Source organism: Metopolophium dirhodum, chromosome 3, assembly GCF_019925205.1.
Source record: "Metopolophium dirhodum isolate CAU chromosome 3, ASM1992520v1, whole genome shotgun sequence".
Taxonomy (NCBI): Eukaryota; Metazoa; Arthropoda; class Insecta; order Hemiptera; family Aphididae; genus Metopolophium; species Metopolophium dirhodum.
In genome coordinates, this window is record NC_083562.1 from 26748844 (window position 1) to 26769824 (window position 20981).

Here is a 20981-nt window from a genome sequence, read left to right on the forward strand (position 1 = left end):
CCTACTTGTTACAAAAAATATATAATAGGTCTAGGTACCTTGTACCTTCATAAATATGACTTACAGTACGTATATCAAATATAAACTCAAAGATATTTTTTCCTGACTTATGGTTCTAACTATTGGATTGTTCATTAAAAAGTTGGACCTTGAAATTAGGAGGAATAGCTCTTGTGATCTGGTATGGACACTTGGTACACGTAAACTTATGCGCTCAAGAAGACGAGTTGCGTCAATATAATAATATTCCCATGAAGTAGATTAAACAAAAATAGTTGTACCTTTCTTTCCCGACTATTATCTAGTGAACAGAGTTTTAATATTCTCATAACTGGCGAGTAATTGTGCTGAGGGTGGTGAATTGGTAGTAAAAATCCAGTGAAGCTAAGAAAGCGAGATTGAACTCGTTCGACAAGTTTAATCTCGAACTGAAGGAATGGATTCCAAACTATTGATCCATAATCCAAGATTGGTCTAACAAGAGAACAATATAGGTAGAGCAACTAAACAAAGTGCTGAGTTGAATTCAGTTGTATGACGTTGAATAAATCATAAAAACCTTAGTGCCTTGCAGTAAATATAATTTATATGGGGTCTATAAAGGATAAAGTTGGTGAGTATATGAATCAATGATCTTTAGTCTCTAAGACCCACTTTAAAGGTGTCTCGTTGAGACGTTGAGAGTATAATTGTAATCACTAATCTGTAAATGTCCTAGACCTGTAGAAGGACATGACTTTAGATTTGTCTTTATTGAGTGTTAGGCCAACTGTTTTGCACCAGATTTTAAAACCATTTAATAACGATTGAAGAACACGGTAATTGCTTGTCGAAGATACACTAGCAAAGAGCTTAGCATCGTCAGCGAAATGTAAAATACAAGAGGGAGAATTTAGAAAAACTGTATTAATAAAAAGGTTAAATGTAGAAAGGGGCATAAGTGTCCGCCTTGGGAATTCCGAATGTTACCATGAACATTTTGATGACACACCAAATAAATTGACAAATTGTCATCTAACGGTTAGATACGAGTGGAACCATAATAAGAGAGGATCTCCAATTTAATAATTTAATAAAATATTCAAGACATTTGTTTTGAAAACGGATTACATACAATATAACAATATAATATAAGTATAAGTGTATGACATCTAGGTATACTAACTAATGTGATATTTTTTTTGTTTATAAACATTATAACCTAAGTTAAAAACAGTGAAGTATCAAGTAGCAAAGGTATCCTGTGAAATTTGTGATGCACTAATTCATTACGACTGTGCTCAATTAAACACTAAGGGTGGACATTATAAAATATGAACCTTTTATAGAAAAATAATCAGCAATTGTCACCAAAAGATATTTTCAAAAATGTGCGATTGTAAATACCACAAGTAGGTATTTAAAATATATTTATTTGAAAATCGTGTGTTCGAGTGTTTACTTAAAAGAATCACCCTGTATTTTATGTAAATCCAATTAATGAAGTTTCCGTAAAAATGAAAATATACATATATAAATATTAGTCAGGCTCGTATTTACCCACAGGTGTGTTGGTCGTTATGAGTAAAACAAGTACAACAATATTGATCTGTTCACGGTTTGCCATGCCAACAATCCCTGGATAATAAAGGACCAAGTCATAAAATTCGATATAGAAGTATGTAGATTTTCTACTGTACAAGTATTTATAAGATAAAAAAATAAACATGACGTGTGCATATTGTTAAGAATTAATATGTTTTCGAAATTTCAACTAAACGTTTAATAATTTACCTACAAACAGCGCATTATTAATTTATTTATTTCGAATTAAGTAAACTAGTATACAATCACCTACATAATATTCGACAAAAGAAAGATTTTAAATATTTAAATAGGTAGGTTTCAGCTATACAAATTCAGGGGTGAACATTGACGGAAAAAGTACCTACATAAAAAGTTACATACGAGTATTAGGTTTATAATTTGAACTTAATTTGTATTCAGTAAACTCATAATATTATACAAATCTGATCTGTTTAAGTACCTATATTTAATTATTTTTACTGCATAGTATGGGGAATTTTAAATTAAATGTCCTTGTTAGATGGTTTAATAATGATTTTGGAACTTAAATTAATAATAAATTGTTGTTGTGTTAATTATAATTTTAATTTACTTATAAAACCGGTTTAAAATGACTATGTGAACGCCGGATGTAATTGTTTTTACTTTCCAAAAAATGCATGGATATTTTAATTTCTAATGTGTTAATTTAAATCTATTTATTACTCTTCATGCATGCAGTGGATAATATTATATCTATGACGGTTACCAATCTATAATTAGTTGAGCACCAAAGTGTACGTACCGTGGCTACCGAGGACCTTTATTTATGTAGAATAAATGTAAACGTTTAATTAGAGATATGTGCAGAAAAAATGTAGAAATAAGTAGGTAGAAGATAAATATAACCAATATAAGTTATTGACAAATTGAGTTATACAATTGCCTTAAGTTCGTTAAAAAGTTTAACATAATTTATAATTCATATATTTTTTATAATTTTAATTAACAATCAAAAAAATTTTTCAATTCTTGCGAATCGATTTCATGTCAAGTGATTTTTTTTAACCGGAAACACATTATAAAGGTAATCGCATAGACAGTTTTTTAGCGGAAATGGATACGCCCAATTATAATAATAGCTTACGTTTCAAGTTGTTCAACGGAATACATTTATTAACTTGGTAGTCACTAGATATAGAACACGGATGTTAACACCTCAACCCTCATTAAATGCTTATAAGTTATAGTTCGATGTATCTATCACTATACATGATCTGAATTAGTTATATGTAAGTACCTATTTAATGTTTCAATTTATTTACCAACAAACAACTTATTTAAAACTAAATTTAATCAACTATTTAAACAAAAATATTTAGGTTGTTATACATGTACTATAATATGTAGTATGTATACCTATAAATATTTCAAATTAAGATATCATCCAAATCGACATATAAACACATAAAAACGCATCCATTATTTTGTTGTTATTGAATGGAAATTTAAAATTAGGTATAATGGCAATTTAAAATTTAGATAAAATATTAATTTTAATGTAATTTTATGACGTAAAATCAAAAAAAAATTAGACTATAAACGTGTTGAAAACTAATTGTATACCTACGTCCTACCTATTGGCTACCTACTTACTCTATGTTTTTAACAGTATTGAATATATTTTCTAAACATTCACACAACTTTTTTAAATGAAGTAAACACGAAGTCTCAAACACCATGTTAAATTGAACTCTACTCAGAATATAGTTTTTCAAATATAATGATTTATAACTTCTTTAATATTTTAAACAATAACTCAACACTTTCTTATAATATATTGGTAATATTATAATATATCTAAAATGAATCCAGCTGACTTATTCCCCAGAAAAAGTTGTTTACTCACGCGAGAATAGAATATCGCATTTCATAGTATAGTATAAGAACGTTTTATAATAATAATTTTTATTACAGATAATTTTTTAATGCTTTGGGCTTTGAGAAGTGTGAATATAATGAATATTAGTCACGCACTCAAACCATTTAAAAAAAAGGTGGATAAGTGGATGTCGCTCTGCTGTACAGTAGGTTACAAGTGGGTCACTGTAATAGATGGTGTTAAATTTGAATTCAATGATATAATATCATTGTATAAGAAAAACGATTCTGAGCGAAAACGGTCAGTCAGCCTATGATATTACCAAGTATATTTGATGATATTATTGTAAATAAAGTAATTTATATATAACCTATTTACGCGTAATATTTTTCAACTGCTATTAGAACGATATATCAGGAGCCTTATATTACATTTTCACGCTTTTTTACCCAACAAATAAAATTTTATTGATATTTATAGGAAAAAAAACTAAAAAAATTGAAACCTGACAATGTCCGTAAACAGCTCAAAAAGAGTCAAAATATATTCAAAATTTTATGGTGTATAGAAAATGCTAATATAAACATTCAGTGAAATTTTCAAGTATCTACAGTCATTCATTTTTTAATTACAATAAAATAAGAAAATTGTTACATGAGAAATCGAGTGAATATCAAATGTTGTCAAAATATAAATTTCAGACGCTCATAAAAATTTAATTTAAATTTCTTGTAGACATTTTTTTTTTTGATAAAGTTAGACAAACTGATGGGTAATCTTAAATTTAAAAAGAAAAATTTTTATGAATTCTCAACTCAAAATAATTTGTTTATTTTCGTGATTTTTCCGTATTTTGTCAAAATTTGAACTTTAAATGCTTATATAATATAATAATACAAATAAAAACTGTGACTAAGGATTTTTAATTTTTTTCATCTGCCTTTAAAACAATAACCTAGGAGCTTTCTATTAAGTTTTCAAGCTTTTTTACTCAACAGGTACAATTTTATTGATATTTATAGGAAAAAAAACTAAAAAAAAAGGAAGTTGACAATGTCCGTAAACAGCTCAAAATAAGTCAAAGTATTTGGAAAATGTTATGGTGTATAAGAAATGCAATTATAAACATTCAGTCAAAATTTCATGTTTCTACGGTCATTTGTTTTAGAGTTACACCAAAAATCAAAATCGATTTTCTCAAAAACAGATTTTGCGTAAAAATTCCCGTTTTTCCTTAAGTTTTCTTTTGTTTTTCACGTCACTTTTGAAAACTACTGGGAATTTTTACTTTTAACCCCCCAAAGTACCAACTAGATTCACTTTTCTATCAGAAAAGTTACTGTTGAAGAAAATCCAAGCACTTTTACTGTCCTAAAAGGTTATGACAGACACAAAAATAAAATAAAAAAATAAAAAAAAAACACACATCATTGTAAAATCAATACAATCATCGCTTCGCTCAGAATCTAAAAATTGTTTCTTTAGTAATAACTAATAAGTAATAACTATTTATTTTTTACAGTTACACTCCATATATTATACCAATTTTTCATTTATCGTTTTTTCAATATAAATCGTTACGTCGCTATTTATATTTGCATTAATTACCAGTTATTGGTTGTTACAAGACATTGGTATAATTCAGAAACAAATATAAAACTTTTTTTTTAAATAATGTAAAAAACAACTACTCCAGTATTCATGAATTATATTTTGTAAATATTGTTATTAAATATCATGTACACAAGAAAACATTAAATATATAATATACTTTAAACTTTAAGAATTAAATAGTAAATTAACTATAGGTAGTTAATACCTAAACATAAAGATTGACTATAAATATTTAACGTTAGCTCTCATTAATATTATATTCATCATTCTTCTTCAATTATCAATAATACCAATAATTCCAATGATATCAAAATATTGAAAACTTATTATTATAGCTTAATACATATTAATTGCCTTTACAATAAAAGCATTAATTTGTTTATTAATAGGTAAATAACTTAATACCTTGGTATTTTTTATAAAATAAATTGAATAAATGAATCGTATTGCATACAATATGGAGAAGATCGGCATATCCGAAAATTGGGTACTTCCGCGATGGGTGAATGAGCCTCTTAATTAATATTTTATGATAACAGTTTTTAGATTCTGAGCGGATCAATAAATGTAATAAGTATTGATTTTACAATGACATGTGTGTGTGTGTGATTAATTTTTTTTTTTTTGTTGATTATGTATACATGATAAATGATAATAATAATGCATCAAATTTGAACTTTGGTGGTGGTTTCTGATAAAAAAAAATCGATAAATTAACATAATAGATAACATTAAATAAAATTTTTCGATAAAAATGTTTTCTATCAAAAATCTTGAGTATATTTTAATACAAGGTTACTCATAAGTTTTCAATATAGCTTTTTAAAATATTAAAAATCCAGGGGCACAAGCATTTTAATTTCAAATTTTTCAAAATTCGTCAAATCCACGAAAATTCACAAAACTTTTACTGTTTAAAATTGATAAAATGTTCAATTTGTATAGTTATGGTTTGAACATTTTATAAACTGTTTCCTAAAAACTAAACATGTATATTATAATACACATATATTATTTTACACATTCATTACATTGACTCACTCGACACCTACAACAGCGAGCGGTACCCACTTGCCAACCTTTATTGTTTTGTAAATACAACTACAATATTTTTTACCTACCTACTATTACAATATTTTATAGGTGCCTTTCAAAACAACCAAGTTAATCAAATACGATAAATGTATACAATATTGATCCATTTAAACAATTTGTAGTGGCAGTATAGAATAACTACTGCGATAGAAAAAGTTGTTTTTACAAAATAATCATATATAATATTTAGATTTAGCATATTTGTTAAAAACTAATTATAAAAGGTAGTCTAAAAATGGATTTTCGGAGAATTCTTTATGTGCGCTTATCTAAAATTTATAAAACTAACAAATATTGTTATGGTTCAATTTAAGCTGGATTACAATTAAGAAGTCTCGACTTGATACATTTAATATAGACAATTATAATGTTGATGTGAATGAAAATTACCAATAAAATATTGTCGACTTTGATAATTTACAAAAATGATTGTGAAAAAAACAAACTGTGTAACTGTCTTTATAGTTAAATAAAATATACATATATAAACTTTATAGTGATGTAAATCAACAATTAACGCTGTGCAGTGCATATACGAGTATCTTCTCACGCTTCCTTCAACTCGGGTAATGTTTAAACTAGTATTTCAATTACTTGACTGTTTTACACTTGATTAAATATTTATGATAAAACTACGTGTCTTGCTAACGTTTATTTGCAATATTAAAAATTATAAAATTCATTTAAAAAATTCGTGAAGATGTTAGATGCTTTTATGTTTAGACTTCCAACAAAAAAAATATCCAATAATATAGATTCTGACGATGTTATCAAACGATTGGACATTAAATTAAATTGCTTCACTAGGAACTTTTTAACTAGTAAGTGTCAGATGTTCTAAGAATAAACTTATTGAAATAATCATATTAAATAGTTAGACGTGTATCTTTTAACTACCAAATTATAACTTTTAAATTAATATTGACTTGTACTTTACCGCTTTATTATTTAAGCCTAAACATGCGATCTAATAATTGTTAATAAGTACAGAATAATTAGGTATAAAAAACCATTTTTTTTACTGACATTATTTAAAAAATTGAGGGATTTGTGCAATATAATTTACTAAGATTGATATTTTCCGGGACAAAAATACCACCAACTTAGCTGTATACATATTATTTGTATAAGAAAATAAATAAATAGAGTTATAAATAATAATAATAAACGTTGGTAATATTTAAAGTGCTTAACATTAATTCATATAAAACAATAAGGTAGAAAATTTTAAAAAATAAAATTTTAAAAATAACAAACTTTTGTATAAATGTTATAGGTATTGAACATTTTAAAGAATTATCTTACCAAACCTATAACTTGAGATTACACGAATCAATTAAAAAAAATTAATTTTATAATATATTTCTTTTTTTAAATACCCAAAATACATTACTAGATAAGTCAAGTTAATTAATTTGATAAAGATACAATTGAAAAATAAATTTCTTAATTTAAAAATATTTGTAAATTTCAATTAGTATAAACATTGTACCATTCAGAATTTTTTAGCCAATATTTTTCTTAAAATATTATCAATATCATATCTTATTTAATATTTTAATCTTAACAAAATAAAAACTTAAAATTTACTGTAAATGAGTAAATGATAACTATTTTTGCAATTTTCAAGTGTTTTTTAAAAATTTTTTTTTTTTTTAAATTACATACAAATCAATAAATGTCTTTCTCCACTAAAAATGTAATATGATTTGAGAACACAATCATAAAAAATACTTGAACAAATCTTAGGCGATGGTACAATATGGAAAATTCCGTGTAATATGAAAAACTCACGTTTTGTTAGAATAAACAAACATTGATGAAAAAATAAAAAGAAAAGAAAAGATTACTGTGATTCTAAGAATATCCTAAGAACTGAAAAGGTGAAAAATGCCTGATATTAACTAGAGAAGAAATCAAATGCAAGTTGCAAACGACTGCAGAGGAGCAGACAACAATTACTAAACGAAATAGTACCTACTTCAGAAAAACGTTTTATTGATGAAAAATGTAAGCAAACTACAACAAAACAAAGAAAAATGACAGAAAATATGAATAGATCAATTGATTAATTTGTCAAAAATATTTAGTAGGTGACTTACTTATTAGGCTTTAGTAGTAACTGTACAATTACAGTATAAATATGATCAACTGACAGTTAATAAAATACATTAGATACTATAAAAAATGTACACAGTATCAGAGGCGTGTTTAACGAGGGGCAAAGAGGGCATTTGCCCCCGGTGGCCAAATTTGAAAATATTTCATAGGCGGCATTCGTATACTAATTGTTCATACATTTTTTGGTTTTTTCATAATAAACTAATTTTTCCATCAGTGATTACTGATTAAATATGTCATAAATTGAATGTTAAAAGATTTAAGTATTAAATTAAATAAATTTTGAATAATAATAAAACTGATTTACTTATACCCATACGGCTATACATTGATCTTGTTCGAATGATTACAATATTAACACGCAGTTTAATGCCTAAACGCAGTCGAGACTCGATGGATGAGGATATTGCTGTACGTACATGAAGTTTTTGTAGTAAATAAAAATAATTTGTATCAACACTCAGGCCCGGCTCAAGGGTAGGTGACATAGGCCCATGCCTAGGGCGGCACATAAGCTGCACATTAGTAAGAGGGCGGCATTTTCAAAATACTGATAATATTCTATTGTTAAGGGCGGCAAAATTTGAATTTGCCTAGTTCACTTTTTTCCCTTGAGCCGGTCCTGTCAACACTATTAACTATAAATAGTTGATAATTCTCCTTAATATCATACATTCATGATTCATATCTATGATAGGTATTGGCGTACCCACATTATTGTGAATTCGTAAAAATACCTAGAAACGACGCAAGCGGGCAACTTTTCAATTTCCAGTCGTGTTTAATTATTAATTTATTTTTAAAAATTGTCTACTTAGGTATAAGTATATAACAGAATTATCACTATATTAATATTGTAGTGCTCATTAGTAAGTGGTTTGTAGACAGTTGGTTGTAATGCTGTCAGTGTATTTTATTTTATATTTAAAAATAATACCTTAAAAAGAGTAAAATTAGGTGGCGCTGAATATAAAAAAGAGCAAAAGTAAAACAGTTAAAATTAGAAGAATTAAAACGAAAAATTACAAACTTTTTTTACGCTATCAGCGTTAGGTAAGTACTTACGTCTTATACAAATAATTATTATTAATTAGTTATACTATTTAGCCACAATACATACCCCAAAATTTAATAATTTGATGTTTTTATGTTCAATTTTTCATAGTTCTGTACTTTTAATATTTAATATATTACTATTAGAAATTTTTGGAAATGATCAATTGTTTTCTACACATAAAAATCCATTTACATTATAATTGACATCATTCAGCATTGTATTTTTTGCAGTTTTTATTAGTTTCAAATACAACAAAACTATACATAACTTGGGGTTATGAGGCTGCAAAATATGTGTGCCTCCGGCGGCATTACACCTTAACACGGCACTGCACATTATATATTATATAATTTATTATCTGTAAATTACACTCCGTTTCAATAATATTTTATTTGAAAAATATGTTGTCTAAACATTGTGACATTGATACCAATTACTATTGTACCAATTAAAATAAAAATTGTTTAAATTATGGATAAAAATATTTGTAAGTGTTTGGGTATATGTATGGTCTTAACTTTTAACAATGCTTATTATAACATTTTTAAACAATTATGTCTTACAAACTTTATTAAAAACTACTAAACAAAAAAAACATTTGAGTTAATCAAGGAAATATTTTGTTTAATTTATTTTAAAATCACATCATTGCTAGGACGTTAAAACACTATAGTATAATATAATAGTATATAATATATTATAAACTCTAATTTTAAATAACGGCAACTAAACTATCCATAACAATTAGATTTTCAGATTAAAGCTCAAGAAAAACGATAATAATAAATAATAATAATAATATTATATGATAATGCAAAACCTATCCGTATAGTTTTCACACGGTTCTATAGAATTCAAATAAATTGTACAATTTTTTAAGACTTACTGTTTAGTAAATTACGAATTACACAGATAGTTTAGTCGATATTGCAATTCTCTTTAACTATTTAATATATACTTTAATTACCTATACATTTATACACTCAAGACTCAAATATAACTACGTTTCTGGTAAAACGTACAAGTAAATAATACATACAGTGTAATAATATTATAAAAGGATGAGATAAGAATTAATGCCCATAACCAAAACCCATGCCCCATAGTAAAATATTATCATAATATGTATATGTTTAATGTTATACACATATTATACATCACAATCATCGGACGCCGTTTATAATAGGTAGGTGGGAAAAAGTACCTTTTGTCGATAGCCGTGATCCATTCGGTAGCTGCCATTGGATTAACAACAACAACAATAACGACGACGACGACGAAGACTACGCAGGTAACAATTTGCAGTTTAAAATGATATGTACGATGCGATTGAAATTCACGCACCACACACGCGATCGAGTGACAAGAATATTATAGTATCAGTTGATAAATGCAACACATTTAATAAAACGTAATATATTATAGTATAATTATTATTATTATCGCCTGAAACATACACCATGCACAGGTAATGTGTATATTCGTGGTGTTAAACGATGATGGGTAACTGCACTTAAACAACAATCACGATATTATTGTATCATCGCCGGTTCCGGTGGTACCGACCGGTGACACGACGAGCACGACAACCGCGGTCTACACATCGCGGCACGCGTAGTACTACGACTGCGGTAGTGCCGTCGACGCTACCGCGGTGTTTTGGCCTCCGAGCCCTCGTCGCGGAGGTATTCCGTGCACCCTGCGCGCCGCAGTGGTCGAGGGATTGCGCGGAAGTTTCTACTTGTTGAACGGCCGGCGGCACGCCACGTAACTGCACGTGCGACCCGACTGCGGAGGACGGTGGTCCCCCTTCTTTCGTCTGTGAAGTGGAGAAAAGCGAAAGCCCAAAAAGTTGCAGCCTTCCAAAAATTTTACTAACCTACTTGTATTTCATTGGCTTTGTTATTCGAAAGGGAATTCAATGGTTACATTTTTGAATTACAATGCTTTTGTAGTCTGTTCCTCGTCCTAAGGCGACTTCCACAGTTCCACGACTTGTAATTAGAAATTACCTATTCCTATTTTTACAAAATTTAGTATGTACCAGAGGTTCTCAAACATTATTTTTCACGGATCATATCATATTGCAGGTTGCCAGGTTATGCATTGTGCGTATTGCACATCAGTCGCGTTCTAAAACCGACTAAAAACTAAACTATTTAAAAGCAGAAATTGTTTCATTATTATGATAATTTTTAACATAATATTTGTATTTTAATCTTCGGTACCTACGTATCAAAACTTGGTTAGTATAACGTACCTCCCCAGTGGTATGTGTTTAACAGTCTTAGCAGTTAGCATGCATGAGCATGGTATAGACTATATTGGCTTGTTAAATTTAAAAAAAATTTAGAAAAAATAGTCACATGATCGCTAAGTCAAAAGTACCTATGTTAATTATGCCTTATATACCTTATTAGAACTTTTATAGAATAATCATACTTAAAATTCCAAAAATCCTAATTATAATACAAATAATGTAATAATAATGCTGTAAAATGCATAGGATAAGCATAAAAATGGACTAAACGTACAATAACGTTATTTACTGCTATTACGTTTAGACAATAAATTCGACAATTTCGGTAATGGTTGATACTTGATAATCTATTTTTTATATATGTTTGAATTAGAAATAGATACTTGGCATAATATCAGATCCAATGCCTTAAAATTGGAAAAGTCTGGAAAAAAAACTAGCGGGAAATTTTGTTTTGCTAATTTCTTAAACTTAAACACGAGACGCGGTTTTTTTAAGAACATAAATTTGATCAAGAGGTGTCACTGCATTGAACCTCGAAGATTACAAGACGATACAACCCATATTGAAGGAACTAATGCTTCAAAATGTACATCTAATTTTGTGTTGTTAACTCAAATATATATATATTAGATTGAATTGACCTATTATTTTATAGGTTTTAATTTTTTATTCTTATATACCTATCGATTTACATAAATAAATAATGAACTCCACGCCTACTAAAATAAATGCGAAAAAAAAGTTCAAAATAATTATTACTTAAAACGTTATACAGACGTATACCATAAGGAAACGTCTGGTTATACGAATATAATTACTTTATGTATTTTTCAACTTTTTGCTACTCCGATTACAGGCGAAATAATGGTCGTACGTATTTCGACCATAGGCCATTTTTGATTTTTCGTACACCAAAAGACCAGAATCTCGAGTTTTGTAGTGATCAAACGAAAATCCAAAATCCAAAATTTACGTAACTACGTAATTTTTTAAGTACAAAAAACTCACGAAAAATCACAACTCCCGAACTAAAAGTCGGATAACCTCGATCTCGGTACCCATTGATACGGCGTAAAGTCCTCTATAACATCCGACTACAAAAACAACTCGCCACGCCCAAAATCTAAGTGTCCGTGCCAAAAACCCGAAAAACGCAAATGTTTAACTTTTGAAGCTCCAAAAAACGGAGAAATACGAATTCTATGGTTTCGACACAAGACGCCAAATTTGATCACCGACCTCCAAACAATTTGAATTTCGAGTTTCAGAAACGTCGTACAGAAACTAAACCTTTTCCAAAATACACCTAGGAGGGGTACGTTTTAGAAGAGCTTAAATCAAAACGTTTTAAAAGTATAATATTATCTTATGTGAATGTCATCTATAACTTATAAATAATTTATTGAACTTTAAAAACTATTACATATTTACATACGTTTGTTCGCATTTAGTAATAACGCTAGCAGCATACAACATTCTATGCCAGTAGTTTTCCTAGAAGTAGTTCATATAATCACATCGATAATAAATCTATTTAAGAGTGTTAAACATGAACAATTGTTTAAATAATCGATGAACTTTAAATTTCAATCATCAAAGTTAATGATGTATACGTCTCGAAAATGATTATAATTAAATGTATTTTGTTATAATACTATAATATGACATGTCTTGAAATTTACTAACGCTGGACAATAGGTATAAGCGTATAGTAAATTAGTAAATGGCAGATGTATATTATAATATTAGGTATGTACTCTATTCAGAACTATTGTGGTCGTCTGTTTGTGGATGAGATTAATACCACATAGGAGAACGAGAAATGGTGAAATCTAAGGTTTATCGATAGAGAATTTTATGGAGATTTCATTTAAATGGTCGGTGTAACGAGTTTCCCAATAGTTAAATAGATAACTTTCAAGAAGGATAAAAAACCGTACAAAATTCGTATTAGTTTAACCGCGGTTCAGGTTTTAGACGGTTACCACTTAAAATGTCAGCAAACAATAATTGAGGTTATGTTCAATTCAAATGTAAATAATAATTATTCGTTAATATTTTGATATTTTTTATGTATTTTTTTTACTTTTTAAGTAGGTTTTGTACAATATGTTTCAATATTGTTCACTATCGTCACGATAGTATCGTGTACAATATACAAAATACAAATTTAAACAGTTTACCTCAAATTTTCGTAAGTCGTACATAGTTTTTGGCTACTAACCTGCTTGTGTATTATGTAAATTTTATGTTACACAACAATGTATTATTTCTAGGTAAAATGTATATACAAAGAATTAAAACCATCGCAAAAACCAAGTTAAACTTAATATGCTATTTACAAGCTACATCAATCACATTCAAACCTTCATAACTGAAATCATGTAAGTTCTGTATAGTATTATTATTCCTATAATGTATTACTTATTGGTTATGATACATCTGAAACAACTTGTTACATTAGAACAATAATTATTTATCTTACAATGTTGCTGTCAGATGTGGATTTAACACCTGAGTTTTTGTAATTGTTTAGGGCAGTATTCATAGGTGGTGCTTAATTTATTGCTTAAGTCATATCTACTTACGACTCGAATGAAATTCATAAACGAGACCTTGATTTGGCCTAAGAAAAGAAATAGTAATACTGAAATAGTCGAAACCTAGTTTAAGCATTGCTTTTAGTTCATATCACAATTTTTTTATTTTTTAAATTACCAAAATTAACCTAAGCAATACTTATAATTTTTAAGCATTGACTATGAATACGGTCCTATAGTAATGGTATATGGTGATAGAGTTACTAATTATTCATAATATTAAAAATTTGTTTATATGCAAAAAAGTTTTAATGCTGTGCCTGATAGTTATTATTATAGTATAGTGTGAACTGAAAGAATTCAGATAATATGTTTGTTTAGTTAATATAGGTAGTATTAAAACAATTTTGTTAATTTAACACAAGAAATTGATAATATTTTTAATATTTTTTAATAAAATTAACTTAAACTATAAATTCACTGTTTATTTTATTATGATTGCTTCTAACAGTAATTCAAAAAGATAATGTGTTTAGTGGTGCAAATCGCAAATGTATGTTTTCTTGACAATTATAAAATATTGAGTGCTGAGGGGGTATAATATTACATATAAATAATAATTTTTATTTTAGTAACAGTAAAAAATCTGTAGAAGGTATACATTTCCAATTTGTTCTACACTTGTGGTCTGTGGCATAACTCAATATTTTTCTGATATTGAAAATATTTTTAAGTACGGTCTGCAAATGAGTGTGGTGGTAGTGTAGCGGTAATAGTAATCTATGTACAATAGCTATTAAGCTTAAGCCGTCTAAAACACAAATATTACAAATTTGATACAATCAGAATTAAATTAAAAGTTTAAAATTAAATGTTATACCCAAAACACTTATTATAAGATGTTACAACCAATAGGTATTAGGTAGGTACATCAGTAGTATACAACTTAAGCAATTATTATATTACTTTATATACTTTCTATAACTTTTTATTTTTAAGTTAGTATTTCTAACCTGTAGTTATAATTTATAGGCGGTAGTTAGGTTTTTAGATATTTTAAATTAAGATTTTTGTATTTGTATGTTGGAAACGATGTTATTTAATTTTTAAATATTCTTTTTGCGGGAAATTTATGTCTGTTATCAAAATCTGTAAATCTGTTTCAGCCACAACCGTGGTATATAGATTAATTAAAATCACGGTCTTCTAACTTACCGTGAATAAAATATAATTATTATTAAATAATATAATAATTATCATTCAGTGGAACAATGAAACCCCACAAACAAAAATATAATTTTATAATAAATTTTTAAAAATTAAATGTTGGCAACATACTATTATATGTTCGTGTTGGCAACACATTTTATGCCGCCGTCTTTCGACCCGGGTCCTTATCATTTTTCGGACAACTGCCCCCAACAAAATAGTCAATAGTAGAATCATGACAAAATAAAGAGGGGTACGCCGTACGCGTTCTTGAGTCTAGACCGATATTAGTTACGTTTATAGCATTTATTTTGTCATGAGTAGAATACAGACGTCGGACAATATATACCACACGCTAGATATACAGTGTACAGTTAGAAACAAATCACAAAAATTTAAAATACTTAATACTTACTACCTGCCTAGTGCAGTAGTGCGTAACTTATAAAATACTTAGTACTAATGTTTTATTGTTTAAGTACAGTGACATCAGTTTTTTTGACTCGAATGGCGATGTAGCCGATGTACATTCATTTGGATTTTGGATCCTAGTTTAGGAAAATAAAATTAACGTTAAATTATCTAAAAAATATATTTAGTGCATAAATATGAGCCTAATGGATCAACTTTTTCCAGCAAATCACAAAACCACATTCGTGGTGGACCACACTCCATACTTCGGATTGGCTAGTAACTCGCATATCAAAATGGACTTCACCAAACGGCCATCTGGTGGGATACCACCCGCACCCATATTCAAATCAATGTGGACGTGTAGCATTGAGGCTGTACTTGAATACTGCCGTATCGTCTGGGATCTGTTTCCAGAAGGGAAACTTATACGTGTTATTAGTAGTGACATGCAATCTCGCACTTTGAATAATTGGTCATCTAGTCAACAAAATGTTAACTACATGCTGCATCATTTATCATCTTTAGGGCCACCCGCAAAACTTGTAGCAAATCCAAATCGAGACTATAGTGTTGTGTACGGATTTCGTACTGCAGCCGAAGCGATGATTGAATGTACTACAGCGCAAATGGATCAAGGGGCTAAGAAAAATAATATCGAAGTTCAAAACAAGTAATTTGTTTTACCTAGTTATTTTAAATTATAATTTTACATGTATATAGGCAACTGTATAAGGTACATGTTATAAGTACAGTAATCAGGCCATTTATTTTATAGGCATAACACATTTGTCTGAGTTATTAGCTTTTTTTAAAAATGAATTAAGTTCTTATGCCCATATCAGAAACTCCTTCAGTGCTGGGAAGAGAGGGGTTATAAATTATAACTATTTTTTTACCAACTATGTACAGTAATAATTATTTTAAATTTAAAGTTTAAAAGTTCTTCAAAAAATTTTCCAAATTCCAAAGGATGATTAGGTGGTTATGTTAGGATTGTTAAGAATCATTGTTTATTATTTTATTTATTACAAATTCACTATTATTTTTGTACCTAAATCTAAATCTTTAAATATGTATTTAAAAGTATTATTATAGCTATATAAAAAAAATACCCCATGTCTAGACAGTTAATACTCACTGGCTCAATTAGAGGGACTTGGCCCCCCAAAAATGCTTTGATTACCTATTTAAGATTTAATAATAATTTAAGCATAAGATAGTGAGATACATCCTATGCAATATGAGCTCGAACATGAGTTATGTAGACAATTATTCAAAAGTCAATTATTGTATAAATATAAAATATTATATTTTATTTTGTAATATGTAATTAATAATAATATTTTTATCAAATAAATATAATGCGGGCATGCGGCAGTGGCATTATGGCGGTCACCACCCAATATTCCAACTCCCAGTATTTCCGACTATAAATAAATAAATGATCGATTGTGCCGGTGTTTCAAGATTCACTGTGGCTAATGAATTGTGTTTGTGTTTAAATTAAAGTATGAAACATTAATGAATAAAGAATAGTAAAATTGTAAATTGGTACATCTTACCTAAAATACTCATAACTTGCTTTAAAATTAAAATATAATAAAAATCATATGACATAGCCTAGATAATAATCTTACCTACATTTAAATTGTATAAGTGGTCAAGTCAATACGGTATTATTATACCTCCATAAACTCTAATTTTTAAACTAACTGAGCTAAATGTGATCTGCTGAGCCTAACATTTGCTATGTTACGCACTTGTAAGGCAGAGACAACACATACGGGTGCCATGTCCTCATAAGTCTTAAGCATAGAAAGAGATTTAACGAATACTATAGACAGTGTTACTGTATTAGAACATTTTTTAGCTAACAATAAAAATGGAAGAAAAGGTCTTAACCTATAAATTATAATCAATGTGATTTTTTATGTACAAGTACATAGTTTTTTAATATATATTATGGTTATAATTCAAAGGCCGATCCAAAATGGCCTTTTGGGGTGATAACTTCCCCCCCCCTTGTTTCCGTCCCAAACTTAATTTTTTGACGTAATTACAACAAGAGTAAATGAGGGGTAAAAATCCAAAACATACTATTGCTAAAATACTGATTTTTCAGGAGAAGCAATTTTCTGTATCTTAACATTTTTAATAAAAACAAACCATTTACATCTATTTAAAAAAAAGGTTTTTTATTAAAATTATTTAATAATATATTATTTATATTTAAAACAATTCAAATGTGTTAAATATTCTAGTTATATTTTTAATTTAATTTAAAACTTAATTAAAATTTTTAAAATTAAATTTTAATATGTTTTAGAATAACATTTTTACTTCCCTATTTATAGGTGTACAACACGGGTAAAAGTACATTTTGGTATAACATAGAAATAAAGTACATTTTGTAAATAATTTGTTTTGATATGGTTAATGATTTGTTCCTATTCTTTTAACATGGGCAATAATACGTTTTGGCGTAGAATTGGAATAAGTACGTTTTGATTTTCTAATCATTTTTATGTATGGAAAAGGTTTGTTTAGGATTAACCAGTCATTTTGAATCGCAGATTTAACCAGGAAATAGTACACTTTGATCTATTCTGATGACGCCAATCGATGTATCGATATTTTTTTCTATAAGAATCGATACCTAACTCGATTTTGTCAATTTTGGCAATAGTATGTTTAGGATTTCCACCCCTCAGATAGGGATTTGTTTAATTCATTTAATTGTTCTGTACGAGACTGAAAAGTAACATAATATGTATGCACCTAAATAAATACTTTTAAAAGGACTAACCTATATCAAAATTAATATTTTAAATTGTATCTATATCATGTGTGCAGTGTACCCTTTAAAATCCCCCTCCCCCCCTGTTATCTTGGTCTGGATCCGTCCCTGGGTTATATTATGTAATACTTGTTTTTATTTGAAGTAATTATTTTTTTGTGGTATGGGGTGAAAAGCCTTCCATGGCTCAAATATTAGCTAAATTTATTTCTGTGGCTTCAGCCCCCTTAATATTTTAGACCTAGTTGAGCAAATTCTAATACAGAGGAATGATTCAGATTGATTAAATATAATGTTTTATTAGCCATTTTTAATTTAATAATAATTAATTATATATAATACCTCAAGATTTACTTAATAAGAAAATCATTTGAACAGAGGTTAAACTCTCGGTTAGACACAGTCGTGTTATGTTTAATATAATATTTGTAATGTAACTCCAGTATTTTATTAATTAAATAATATCTTAGGATTTAATAAATTTCTGACTATGTTCATTCATTTTTTTTTAAATAATCTAAAAGTTTTTAAAAATAATTATTATTGTAATAAGTAATATAAATTGAGTTATACTCATGTTTCTTATTAAATATTATTTTATCAAATTTCAGATGCAGAACAGTTATTATCACATCAGCTAGGGACAACCCATCAATAGATAATCTTATGTCCATGTTTCATAATGAAATGATCAAAAGCAACAAATATGTAACTCAACCCAATTCAATGTCTATTAATCATTGTCACTTGGTAATAATTAACACTTATCCAGATTCTATAACATGTGAAGTCACTGATCGGCCACCTCATTCCATATCACCAATACTAGATTTGGAAGTACATTCAATTCCTGCATCCAAAATTGGTATTAAGATATCAAATCTTTTATTAAAACACTACAATCTAGCTAGTACAACAGTTACCGGTATTCCTATGAAGGAAGAACAAAATGCTAGTTCATCAGCAAATTATGATGTAGAAATATACCATGCAGCTACTGCACATACAACTATTTTAAATGCAAATGTAGCTGATGCCAAAGCAGTGGTTGCAAAAAAAGAAGGAGCGGACTATGAGACAATTAAATTAAAATGGTGTACGCCTAGGGCAAACAACAATTTGCCGGATATTCACAGTTGTACGACGCTACATAGAATCACTCCAGTTGATATAAACAGTAGACCGAGCGCATGTTTGATAACGTTTTTATTGAATGGTCGATCAGTTTTACTCGAGATGATTAAACAAGGTGGTGGTAAAAGCATGTCACATGTTCTAAAATCGTACAATGGTGAAATATATATACATACGGTATCGTCTGGTCGCACAGTACTTGAAGATCCACCAGCCATTAGTGAAGGCCCTGGAGGGAAAGTAACTCAGTACAGAGTAGCTGATTTTGGTGCTTTTATGAAGTTAAATTTACTGCAACCAACAAAAAGAAAACCAACAGAAGATAAAAACTATATTGACGATGCAAAAGAAAAATTGAAAAAACAAACTGCATATTGGCCATTAACTACATCATCAACTATAATTTTTAATTTGAAACAATACACTGAACCAATGTTGTCATTAATGGTTAAAGATAACATTAGTGATCAGGAAGTAATGAATTGTAAACAATGTATTTATTCTTTGATGGCCGCTGAATCAAAGAATGAACATCTCATTACACCCAGTCCATCAAATCCACGAAAAATTATGAAAAAAGATGACCAATACAAATCTATGTGGGCAGAGTTGGAAACATTTTTAAAATCAAACTTATACACTGAAAATCATTGTAAAGTGTTGCAATGTTTATTTGAATGTCGTGGTAAACTTGATGAAGAAAAAATTATTGAGAAAACTTTAATGCGTTTCAAAAAATCTTTAGCCGATAGACCAAGTGTAATACGAGCTACTACAGATTCGCCTATGTCTCCGCCATTAACTCAACAGACAGGAATAAAACATAATATAGCTCATAAAGCTGTTGCTGCGGATCCAAACAGTGTTATGTATTTGCAAATAGTTCAGGATCAGGACAATCGTAGAGTTAACCCTCCTTCACGACCACAGTTTGCTGGTAGATTAAAATCTATTCAAAAGAGAAATGGTAATTTATTTGCAAAACTTTATCAACATATAGACGACGACACAGATACTAAGAGTGCAAAATAAAATTGTCTGTAATTTTCTCTGTATTGAAACACATATTGTCTGACTCAAATAGAATAATATTAAAATTATTATAAAACATTTTGTACTGTAAGATATTTTTATTTTTTACTTATAACTGGTTAATTATTATTGCTATCATAATATTACTATTATTTTATCCCAAAATTGTAGTCAAATTGAATAGTTCTCAAACTGTATTCAAAACAACACCCTAACTTTAATATAAATAAATGGAAACATGCCATTAAAACAATTAAGGCAATCACTTTTCCTACATT

The 20981-nt window shown here is 28.4% G+C and overlaps 2 protein-coding genes across 2 annotated transcripts in view; one reads left to right on the plus strand and one right to left on the minus strand.

The window, feature by feature from the left end:
• LOC132940311 (rap guanine nucleotide exchange factor 4) overlaps positions 1-11006 on the minus strand; it is a 211006-nt gene extending 200000 nt beyond the window's left edge. The window contains exon 1 of the mRNA XM_061007832.1: positions 10519-11006. Coding sequence (XP_060863815.1) covers positions 10519-10556 — 38 coding nt within the window. The 5' untranslated portion in view covers positions 10557-11006. The remainder of the gene's footprint in view (positions 1-10518) is intronic.
• A 4549-nt stretch (positions 11007-15555) lies between these two features.
• On the plus strand, positions 15556-20960 carry LOC132941004 (integrator complex subunit 13-like). The gene is made up of 2 exons (XM_061008849.1): positions 15556-16410; positions 19149-20960. Exons 1-2 carry the CDS (start codon positions 15935-15937, stop codon positions 20701-20703), a joined length of 2031 nt encoding a protein of 676 aa, XP_060864832.1. The 5' UTR covers positions 15556-15934; the 3' UTR covers positions 20704-20960.
• Positions 20961-20981: the final 21 nt, after the last annotated feature.

Coding starts and splice junctions, on each gene's coding strand:
- LOC132941004 (XM_061008849.1), top strand. CDS start 15,935: ATGAGCCTAATGGATCAACTTTTTCCAGCAAATCACAAAACCACATTC. Junction 16,411..19,148: donor AATATCGAAGTTCAAAACAA/GTAATTTGTTTT, acceptor ATCAAATTTCAG/ATGCAGAACAGTTATTATCA.